The sequence below is a fragment of the Lycium barbarum genome, chromosome 3 (assembly GCF_019175385.1).
Source record: "Lycium barbarum isolate Lr01 chromosome 3, ASM1917538v2, whole genome shotgun sequence".
Classification (NCBI taxonomy): Eukaryota; Viridiplantae; Streptophyta; class Magnoliopsida; order Solanales; family Solanaceae; genus Lycium; species Lycium barbarum.
In genome coordinates this window covers 145,191,705-145,204,172 of record NC_083339.1, presented here as the reverse complement: position 1 = coordinate 145,204,172, position 12,468 = coordinate 145,191,705, and the positions used below count along the sequence as shown (strand labels likewise).

At 33.0% G+C, this 12,468-nt stretch overlaps 1 protein-coding gene across 1 annotated transcript; it reads right to left on the bottom strand.

Moving 5' to 3' along the window:
* Positions 1-2,579: 2,579 nt before the first annotated feature.
* LOC132634354 (coatomer subunit beta'-2-like) lies at positions 2,580-6,251 on the bottom strand. Its single transcript, XM_060350616.1, has 10 exons — positions 6,153-6,251; positions 5,220-5,240; positions 5,037-5,098; positions 4,824-4,878; positions 4,339-4,375; positions 3,928-4,253; positions 3,723-3,854; positions 3,496-3,644; positions 2,962-3,036; positions 2,580-2,814 (listed from the first exon to the last, which is right to left on the bottom strand). The coding sequence occupies exons 1-10, from the start codon at positions 6,153-6,155 to the stop codon at positions 2,739-2,741; spliced, it is 936 nt and encodes a 311-aa protein (XP_060206599.1). The 5' UTR covers positions 6,156-6,251; the 3' UTR covers positions 2,580-2,738.
* Positions 6,252-12,468: the final 6,217 nt, after the last annotated feature.

Genomic DNA, 12,468 nt, shown 5'->3' with positions numbered 1-12,468 from the left:
CCACGTGCTCTGCCACCTCCACTCACCTTGCCCCCCACGCTCTGTCCCCCACTCCCTCTCCCATACGCTCCTCTCTCTCTATTTCCTTAAAACAGAAACGAAACCCTAGCCTTCAGCTCACTATAAATACATCTTGAAAATCTCAAGAAAGGGGGGGGAACGACGAAAATCCCACAAAACACAAGTTTTAATCAACAGAGATCAGCCAACGATTACTCTAATTTTTAGTTGGAAACTTTGTTACTTTAATCGACTTCTTCGAGTTCGAGCATAGATTCGAGACCCCGTCGACACCCACTTCACTGCACCCACAAAAGGAACCTCCGCATACGAGTCTCGGACTCGTCATCTCCCGCATTCAATGTTGGGCTAAAAGCCCAACGTAACTTCTCTATCGAGTCAGTCATACAGTAGCAGCCAATCCGCAGCCAAACAGAAGAAATAAAAATCTGGGCCAAAGCCCAATAGGCAAGACAACAGCAGCAACATATAAAAATTGCTACTGGGCCGAAGCCCAATAGTGGTTAGATCCACAGCAGTCCAGAAAATGGGCAAAAACCATTTGATCTCATTTCGCTCTCTACTTTGTTTGTATATTTAACTTGTATTATTTGACTAACCCGTTATTGTGTTTGTCATCCTAACTTAGATAAAATCTAGTAAAATCAATGGGTTAGCTTTAGCCTAATGGGTTATGTTCTACATTATTTACAGCATCTATAATACTTATTGGGATAATTGATTTTTAAAATAGCATGACTATATACTTTGAGAATTAAGATTCACTCTTACTATCTTAAGAAATTTAAAGCGTTACAAGTTTTGCATTGACGTTAACTTATTTTTTGAGAAATAACTATTTTCATGGATAACTGTTCTAATTTAGTTACTTTCTCAACACTGAAAGTACGTATTTGTCAAACAATCTTTTCACAGCTTGTATTTGAACTAATAAGTCCTCCTATAAAATCTTTAAAGTTTTTATTACTATTAATCTTATAATAATTTTTTTATTTGTTAGTCGACATAACTTTTTTTCTTCCATATTTACAAAATGCTACATAATCTTGCACTTTCTCAGTTTATCCCTTTTTATGCAAATCATTATTTTCTATCAGCTTTATTTTAAATAGTGTTCTTATATATCTATCCATAACTTTAACAATCCTTATAAAGACGTTTTCTTAAATATGATAAAATACTTCATCTACGTTTTAGCCTAATTAATTAAGTCCGGTCGGTTAACCATTGTTAATGGGTCTTAAAGGATGCCTAATACCTTCCCTTTAGACTAATTGAACCCTTACCTAGAATCATTTGGTTTCGTAGACTTTACAATAATATCAACTTTAGATAATAACTTTAATAAACTTTAGGTGTCCTAATTCACCATAAATAATTAGGTGGCGACTCCTTAAAACAAAACAAAAAATAGGAATCACCAATATGTCGTACTTCTACTTTAATCCCGGTTAAAAATGGGGTGTGACAACAATATGATTTTAACTAAATTACCCATATGTATTTGATGTTTTTTTGGGAATATTGCAATATAGTGAGGACTGCCGCTTTAATGTTAAAGGGCAAAGTTGAAAACACATGCCAACTTTTGTCTTGAATTTTTAAGATTGATGTTTATTTTGGGACAATTTTTTACTTCAATGACACTTATTTTGGGACGCAAGGAGTACCTTTGATCATTCCAATGTGGCATGATGCAAACGGCTCATGTAGTAGGTGGGCATGGTACGGTATGGGTATGGTTTTGGAAACTTCGATTTTCGGCTTTTAAAAATAGGATACCATTATCATACTAAATTAATCCAATATAGTTCGGTATTTTTATGTTCGATTTTGATACTATGCGGTATGGTAAATCAGTAACCGTAGTTTGTTCGACTTCGACTTACGTATACTCATATAACAGAGAACTATGACTTCAGTTATTCAAGAAACGTCTCAATTATATCATATTAATACCTTACACGTGTAAGTATTCAAAAGAAAGTACAAGCAGTTCCTTTATACCTATCCTTTATTGGCCTATGATAAATATGATTGACATTTTTTTTTGCATTTGGATGAAGTTGCATCTATTTAATGTTATTTTATTTTACATCATTCATTTTTCTTGTATACAATTTTTTTTAATTGATGCAATGCACACGTGCAACACACGTACATTACTAGTTATAAATAAAAGGGGGGAGAACTATTTAGCCATATGATTGATTGTGACCATTCTGTAGTTAACATTTGAAATCAATATTTCTCCTTTTTTTTTTCTTTTCTTTCTCAAATACATTAACTCCTCCTAAACTATATTCGTTTTGCTAGTTTCATTGTTAAATTATGGAGTGTTAACAGTTTCCTCCTCAATTTCTAGTTAATTTTCTTATTTTTTGCTACTATAGTTGGCACTGTCTACGAGTTTCACACTGAAATGATGTTGTAGCTACTTTTAGTTGTTACTCTTTGTTTTCATATCTTGTTAATTAGTGATTGTGAAAGCATATGCAGTTAATTTTGTCATGCTTAATAGCATAACCTTTCCCATGTGAAGTACTGCTTTATGAAGTTACTCTAGGCTTCTTGTACAAAATCAACTTTATTTCCAAAGAAAAGAAGGACAAGATAGACAGAATGGCTTTACAATATCCTAGTACAGGTAACTAAAAACATAATAATGGCAGAAACTAGAAAGCAAAAGAAAAACATAAGCTTCTTCATAGTATCTCTCAATTTTCCCCGGGAGTATTTTCTGAACATACAATCTTTCCCACAGTCATTCCTTCATCACAGCCAAGTATGAGCCTATCAAGGAAACCAACAATTTTGGTTAGGACAAAAAATTAACTGGAAAAGTAAAGATTAACAGTGCGTAGATAATAGAATCAGACTTATTAAAATTTGAAAATAGAATCAGCAAAGCCAGAAGAATTGATGGAAATAGAAACTTACATGTGAGAACCTTCCAGGCGTACGAATCCAATTGCCCAAACTCTCCCGAGTTCAGAGATTTGTGTGTTGAGTAATCTGTGTTATTTTCATATCGGGGAGATGAACGTCAAAATATATCAAATTTGCAGTATACACAATATCCTCATGAGAAATAATAGTTTAAGTTCATGATAAATAATGTTATGCAGGTAGTAAACATCCAAATTGTTGATGATGAATCAAACTGTGAGAGGATAACATCATTCGAAACATTTAGACTGTTAAGATGTTAAATTTCCCCAAAATTTTTCAGAAGCTTCTCGCACATGATGTTCCATCACTAAAGCCATAACGTACAATAGAACAAGGGAAGATAAATCAATTTATCTACGAGCCTTCTTGCTGCTTTACCGTAATAATGACTTCTGCATCAGGTACTACATATCTCTATGATGAATTTTATGTGAGATTATCATGTTCAAGGTCGTGGTATGTATGTCGAATTTATGTGATAGCATGAACGTCTATGCTTAAAGTTTAATTTACACATGTTACCTGTAATTAGTAGCATCCCACACACTAAATGTTCCATCTTCGGACCCTGTAAAAAGAGTAGGAAGTTCTGGATGCATTGCCAGTGCAGAAATATTATTCTTATGACCTTCTAGAATTCGGACACAAGTTTGAGTTTGCAAGTCCCACACCTGACAAAAAAATTTGCTCAGCAGGCAATTCGGGGATACTTAAATAATTGTCTTGAAATGAAATATGTTTGCACATACCTTAGCTGTGTGATCATCTGATCCAGTGATTAGATATTGTTTATCAACACAACTTAAGAAATCAACACAATTTATCCCCTTTGAATGCGCTTCGACTTGGAGAATCGGATCAGAGGAGCTAAGATTCCACATCTGTTAAAAGGAAATGAGAGGTGAATATCAATAGCGATCAAAACTTATAAACCACAATGTATTCGTCGAGTACCTTCATTGTGCAGTCAAGTGATACACTTGTAAACGTCTGGTTTTCTTTCAGATTGAAGGCCACTTGCATCACATAATGGTTATGCCCCTTAAAAACCTGAGTACAAGCCCAGTCTTTCTCCCAGTCCCAAAGCTTAATCACCATGTCATCAGAACCTGACAGCACATAAGGAAGAGTAGGGTGCACAGCTAATGATCTGATAAAATCGTCGTGCGCTTTAAATTCTCTAGTCTTTTCCTCTGTTGTGTAGTTGTATACTCGAATGAAATGATCATCTGCTCCGACAACAATACTTTTTTCACGGGCGATAAACTTGGCTGACCTGACTGAAAAACCAGGCATATTTATTATTAAAACCAAACATATATATGAGTTGTACACTTGAATAACTATTGATTCAATAATATCTACCTGGTGATTGTGAGACTTGATAGTTCTTCTCCATACTCTGCAGAATCAAAGAAATGACAAAGTACTTAGTCGATAGAGGACAAAATCATTTGATTTGAGGAGCATTTATTACGTAAATGTGAGACTTCTAACTCTAATTGACATTTGCAAAGTGGTTTAATATAGATGTGCCGTTTGCGCCTGTGATGCAACGAGTTTCATGTTCAAAATAATTTAATATAATAATATTGCACAAAAAGTGAAATTGGAAAAATCATTATTTTAGGCAATAACGTGCCTGCATTTACAAATGTTTATTGTGAAGGGGAAGAGATTTGCGGTTCAAATTTTCATCAATGACAAGTCACCAAAATATTGAAGTTAAGTGATGCAGGATTCATGTAGCCGACCTCAACTTGTTTGGAATTGACACGCAGTTGTTGTTTTACAAGTCAACAAAAAATTGAAGACGCTATAAATAATTTCCTACATGCAGGGTTGCTTACTTGAGATTGGTAGTTCCATATTTGTACAGTTCCTGTATACAAGCTTGCTAAAATCCTGCAGGATCAAGAACACAGTTATTATGTAGGATAACAAGACTAATCCTGTTTCTTTGAAAAAAAATCTCTGGCCCTGCATGAAGCACCATTTTAATTTACTTTTGTTGCTAAATATATCACCCGCTTTGTAAAAGCAGATTAAGTTTTTATTCTTACCACGGCTCAGTTGGATGGAGCTCCAAGGACTTGACCCTTTCTGATCTCTGGACATGTTTTTTCTGTGTGAAAAACACTTTTGTCAGTTTGATTTCAACTGTAATATTATGTGTGTTATGTCATGATTCAATTGATGGGAGAAATTAAGATTGATCAAGCTCTATTTACTGCAGTATGTAGTACCTCAGTTTGCATTACCCAAGGCTGATGACCGCAAGTATTTGATCCAACAGAGAGGGAGGACAGAGCAAAAAAGGGAAAATGAACAATAAACAGTGGTCAGGATGAGATCATACAAAGTGAATATTTGCAATCAATAGGTACTGATGTTATCTATAGATGTTATATGATCAAGTTTTGTGAAGGATGAAAACAATGTAACACTTGGTGTCGCTTATGATGCTTGCTTTGAGTTTTGATTATTCCATATCATAAGTACAAGAAAAATATTACAATTGTATGGGCATTCCAACATTCTTGCTCGCTAAGGCCTAAAGCAAAATGAAAAAAGAAAAACAACAAGGAAGGTAGATTAGGAAAAATTAAGCAGGATATTGATGTTTTGCGCTAGATGCTGTAAAAAATTGTTAACTTATGTGAATAGGTATTGATATCTTGCTAGGTGTTTCATGCGATATGCTGAGAGGTATGGTAACCCAGTGAAGAGGATCCGTCGCCTCAAACATGAGATTTTGGGTTCGGGTCATTAAGGAAGCATAGTGGTGAAAGCACTCTTTGGCTCCTGGTAGGGGAGGAGGTGTTTGCTTGGGGGGTGGGGGTGGGGGGTTACTATACAACAACTACTTCTACATTTCAGTCTTAGTTGGGTCGATCATATCCCAGAAAAAGAAAAAAAGGAAGAATTGTTGCTCTTTTACTTTGTGAATGCACATGTTGTTTGAGAAAATTATGCAAACAAACAATTAAAATGGAGTTTAAAGTAGTACACTGTAATTTACAGTAAGAGTGTATCTACATAGGTCACCTTAAAATGCGGGATACATGTAAATGTGAAATGATAGTGTAAAAATTATTTATGTTGATGGTGCATATAACTTAACTCATTAAAATGCCTAGAGACATGGGGAAGGGAAAAAGGGGAATGAAATAACTAACCATTGTCTCGGACGTTGAGCAGTTAAAATCCTTATTACAACGAAAGCTTCACTTAATTGAATAGGAAATTAAAAATGTTTTTGTGTTTGTTGAAATTGCGATTGCCTCTTTATATACCCAAGAATACTTTGCTATTAAGTTTAAAGGAGGATGCATACGTAGTTGCCTCATTTGACTTGTCTTTATTTGGAATGTCACATTCCTAAATGATATCATAGGATGCTCTTGAAGCCGTTGATGATGGGTTGTGAACACAATCGAGGGTGTATGAAGAGTCGCCCTTTTACTTGAAAGCATAATGGGATGTGAGAATGGAAATTACTAGGCAGTTACTATAGAAGAAATCAAAGAAGAACACACTTTGAGAAAATAAAATCTTCGACATTGCGTGTTTTCTCTTATGTTGAAACTTGTATGTTAGGATAGGTTTTGCATGGACAAATTGGACTCTGAATAGATGATGAAATAGATATAATTTGCTAGCACAATCCCGTGAGCCTGCAATAATATATGCTGATATGAATTCTGAATTTTAAGTTAAGAGGTGATAATAAGTCTAGACTTGGACTAAGGGGCTGTTTGATTGTGATATTGGACCAACTATACCAGCACGACGATGAGCGTGGACTATTGGACTGAAGGGTGGTATGGGCACGAAAATTATTATTAATCACGCATAAATAATCTATGTATTATAATCCCCGAACAACTAGTAAGTGAACCAAACATCCCCTTAAGTCTAAAAGAGCTCATATGACTTAGTTGATTAATGAAAGAGCTAATAATTATTAATTTGCTGAAAATCACAATAATTGAAAATGCTGATTCTTATAAGTAACTATAGTAACTATTGGATTTGTCCGCGCTTCGCGCGGTTGTAAAGACATAAAAAATTCCGTCTGACATAAAGACCTAAATAATTTTTTTATTATTAAACTTCAAATTTGATATACCACATATAGAGAGAGATAGATGGTTCAAGCACATCCTAATCAACATGCATGTTTGTTACCCCTAACTCCCAATATAAATTAAATTGATTTTTCAGAATTAATCTTCATTATTTTTCACCGTTGAATCATCCAGAGCAAATGGAGGATAGAAATATATGTAAATCAATATATAATGAGTACAATTCTTTAATTGTTTGGAAAATTATTATTAATAGTCAATTTTATATTTGCAATAAATGTATAGTTGTTGCTTCATAAATTTTCCCAAAATGAGAACTTTGTGATGAACTAATTTTTAGTAATCAATCTTACCATGTAATGATGATATTGTTTGAGAAGTACAAGGAATCCCGATTCTTCATGCACTTTGAAAGTTTACTCCTCGGTTCTACAACGAAAACGGGAACAATATATATATATATATATATATATATATATTACAGAAATCATCCCACAGATATACTTCCTCTGTCCTAGTACCAATTTATGTGTTATTATATTATTTGACAACATAAAATTTAAAAAGAAAGAACTTTTGGTCTAATACAAACTATCAAGGTGATAAAAACAAATTAATAAGTGTTCTAAATATGTAAAAGAATCTTTCAAGAAAAATGTGTGACATAAAATGGAACAACCAGAGTACGATAAATTCATTTTAAACAGAAGAAATATGACCTTTCTGATGATACCACGTGCATTGTCGTTCATTGTTCTTCATCATTTGTCCTCTTGAAACACTGCTCTATTGGAACTCCTCAAAGATTACTAGCTTCAAGTTGGCTGGAGCAATTTATAAATTGCTGGGACATGTGGAAGGGTAAAAGACTATTTCTTAAGTACAGAATATGTATAGACTATACCTCTTTAATAAGGGAATTAATGGGGGAAACCTGTTAACCGGTTCCAACCGGAACCGGACCGGTAACCGGTAACCGGTTAAGGAACCGGCCGGTTCCGGTTAACCGGTTTTAAACTCCAAACCGGAACCGGTCCGGTTTGGAGTAGTTAAAATCTTTTTTTTTTTTGTATTATATATATATATTATAGTATTTATTAGTATATTGTAGGTATATTTACATATGTTATACAACTTTATAATTAAAGTGTAAATATTTACTGACTAACAGCCTGACAGCAAGTCAACAATACAGAATAGTATTTTTCGTAAACATATATATATATAACTTACATATACTTATATATATATGTATAACTTACTATATATACTATATATATATATGTACTATATACTATATATACTTATATACTGTATATACTTATATATATGTATAACTTAATGTATATACTATATATACATATATACTATATATACTATATATACTTATATATATGTACTATATACTATATATACTTATATATATGTATAAATTAATATATATACTATATGTATAACTTAATATATATACTATATATACATATATACTATATATACATATATACTATATATACATATACTATATAAGTATATATACTTAATATATATACTATATATATTTATATATAATATATACTATATATACTTATATATGTGTATAACTTAATATATATACTATATATACTTATATATATGTACTATATACTATATATACATATATACTATATATACATATACTATATAAGTATATATACTTAATATATATACTATATATATTTATATATAATATATACTATATATACTTATATATGTGTATAACTTAATATATATACTATATATACTTATATATATGTACTATATACTATATATACTTACTTATATACTATATATACTTATATATGTTTAAGTATACTATATAACTTAATATACTTATAAGTATATTCTTAGTATATTTTAGGTATATTCCTAACTTAATAAAAGTAAAAATATGAACACAAGTAAATAGAAGAAAGCTCAATGAGCCATATATTTTATTCATTCTTGGATAACATTTATTTGCAAGTTGTATTTTTTTTTTAACTTGCAAATAATACATGAGTTGTACAAAAATAGTAGAATAATAAAATCACCAATTTTGAACCATTTCGTTAATTTCCCCCACATCATATTCGGTCATGGAAATATCTTCAAAGTCTTCCATTTGGTCCGGTCCACTAGCTATCAAATCTTCAATTTCTTCCTCTTCGCCTTCCTCCGCTTCTGAGTTTTGGTTGCGTCGCTCTGATCTAATCCAATCTCGAATGCACACTAGTACTTGCAAGCTAAAGCCGGATAATGAATGTCTATGGTCTCCAATTTGCTGTCTTCCTTGGCTAAATGCGCTCTCCGAAGCCACGGTTGATACTTGAACCGTAAGGATATCTTGAGCCATTCTTGAAAGTACCGGATAGCTTGCCTTGTACTTCTTCCACCATGCTAAGACGTCCACCTCATCCAGTTGGTTGATATCCACATTTGGCTGCATCAAATAAAAGTTAAATTCATCAAAGTTTGCAGTAGAAGAAGAAGTAGGCTGTGAATGTAAAACTTTTAAACCCGACAAGCCCTTTTTGCTACTCTGAGAAGTAGTAGGGCGTGGAGCAACGGGTGTAGCACGTTCTTCCAAACTAGAATAATGAGTAAAAACTTTTCTAAACTCATCATCAATAGCGAGATCGGCTTCAGCTAAAAATGGTTGAACTCCTTCTTCAATTTCTAAAAATGTATAAATTTGACTAACCAAATTTTTAGTATAAGACACTTTTAAACAAGGATTTAAAAGGGAACCCAATATAAATAAAGTTGGGATGCGAAAAAAATACTTCTTAAATTTGATTATCATTTCAAAAATAGCCACTTGATAATCGGGTTTATATTTATACTCTTGTAAAACTCTAGCTATTTCCGCTAAGTAGGCTAAAATTCCGGTTACCGTGGGATAGAATTGTCTAGAAAAAGCAAGAGTTGCATTATAAAAATTTTCTAAGAGTTCAATACATTCTTTAACATCTTCCCAATGCCTAAAAGTTAACCAATCCTCACTATCAATATTATATTTGTTGTGAACTTGTTGTATGGGAATCCTATACTCATATGCTTGTTGTAGCATAATGTAAGTGTAGTTCCACCTAGTCTCAATTTCTACTTGAATTTTCCTAGGTCTAAGGTTATTTTCCACACAAGCATTCTTAAAATCTCTAATTCTTCCCCTATTAGCATTACAAAAAAGAAACGCAACAGCATTTCTAACTTTTTGAACAGAATCATCAAAATGCACAAGACCATCTTTAACAATTAAATTTAAAATGTGACAACTACATCTTACATGAAAAATATTTCTTAGAGGAGGGTTTATTTCTCTTTTTAAAAGACCAATTGCCTTTGTATTATTAGAAGCATTATCTAAAGCAATACAAAGTGTTTTTCTATAAATGTTAAAAAATCTCATTATAGTAGACATTGAATCGGCTAAAAATTTTCCATCGTGACGACCTTTTCCTTCGTCGTATAAAAAAGCTATAATTCTTTTTTGCATAACCCAGTTGTCATCAACCCAATGACATGTAATAGCAAAAAAATCTAAATGGTTAATACTAAGACCCAAATCAGCGGTAAGACAAACATTACAATTTAAAGAATTAAATACATGGCGCAAATAAAATCTATATTTTTTAAACAAATCTATAACATCGGCTCTACAAGTACTTCTAGGAATACCCTCAAATAACGGGTTATAACAACGTTGAATGTAAGTAACAAACCCCAAACCCGAGGGAAAGGAAAATGGTAAACAATCATAAGCTACCATTTTAGCTATTTCTACGCGTTCTTTTTTCTTGTCATACTTCAAATTTCTACCGGTTCGTGGGTCTATCGTCATTTGAATCCCCCCCACATTTGAACCCGTTTGCTCTCCCCAAACATCCATATGTTTGGTTCTCATATGAGCATTTAGTGTACCCGTTCCACCATCCTTACCAGTTCCTTGCTTAAAACTAAATACTTGTCCACATAGGGTACATGTAACTGATTGGTTTTCCCTATCCTTAGTCATAAATTTCCAAACTTTAGCTGTTGGCTTACGAGTTCTAGGCGGTTTGTCTTGTGTATGTGATTGTGCAGGACCTGTATCTCCTATGGGATTTTCGGGGGGTTGTGTTTCATCATCATCATCTAAGTCTTCATTAAAAGTGTCGGTAAAATGTTGTTGCATTGCCTCATGACCTAAAAGTGGATTATTTCCACCAACATCAATACCTAAATTAGGTGTTTCTTCCACAAATGTTTCCTCATTAAGCGCACCCCTAACAGTACGACTACTACTACCGGCACCACGTCTTAATCTCTTTGACATTATTAAATAGAAATAATTTAAATCACAAGAAAATAAATAACAACAAATTAAATTTCTAGAATTAAATTGCGTAAATTAAATTGCGAAAAATAAATTGCTAGAATTAAATTGCAAAAATTAAAGATAGAGTTGGAACGAAGGTACCAAATTGCCGGATTAATTTCCAACAAAGCGAAGGCGGCTAGAATTGCAAATCCACCAAAGCTACTTCGGATTGTTGCAAAATCACCAACTCCACCAACAATATTATAATTGCAAAATTAATAATTGAAAGTTGAAACTATAATAAGACTTTGTGGCTAATTATTGCAAAGTAACTATAATTGAGAGATTGAGATTTGAGAGAAAGATGAAGAAGAGTGAATTGATGTGAATTAAAATGAAAATGAAGAAGGGTTTATATAGGGGTGGGGGATGGGTTAAAGTGTTAAAAAAAAAAAAATTTGGGGGCCAAAAATTAAGAAAATGACCGTTTGGCAACGACCATTTTTGCAAATGGACCGTTGCCAACGGTCCATTACCAACGGCCCAACGACTCTTTCTTTTTTTTTTTTTTTAATTTTAACCGGTTAAACCGGTCCGGTTCCGGTTAAAAAAAAATTAGAACCGGACCGGTAAACTAATACACGGTTATACCGATTCCGGTTCTGATTTAACCGGTCCGATTACCGGTTAAAACCGGTTATAAAGAACCGGTTGCCACCTTTAGGGGGAAGGAGAAAAGAAATGAGCTTATTAAGCCGACTTGGGGAGAAGCGGGTTTTAATTAGTTACGTGGGCTGATTCAAAGTATTAATTGGGCTTTATTGGAGGGTTACTACTACGTGGGTTGAGTGCAGTATTTATTATATGAGACTTTTATTAATTCATTAATTAGTGGTAGAAATGAACCAAAAAAATGCAAAAAAAAAAAAGGTGGAAAATGCCAAAGAAAAGGAGAAAAAAGATAAATATGAATGCTGACCACAGAGAGGTGCCACATCGCTTTGTCTATACCTGCTTTATATTATATATAGATTCTGCACCATCCATGAGGATGAGAATATAAACACTTATTCATACATGGTATTG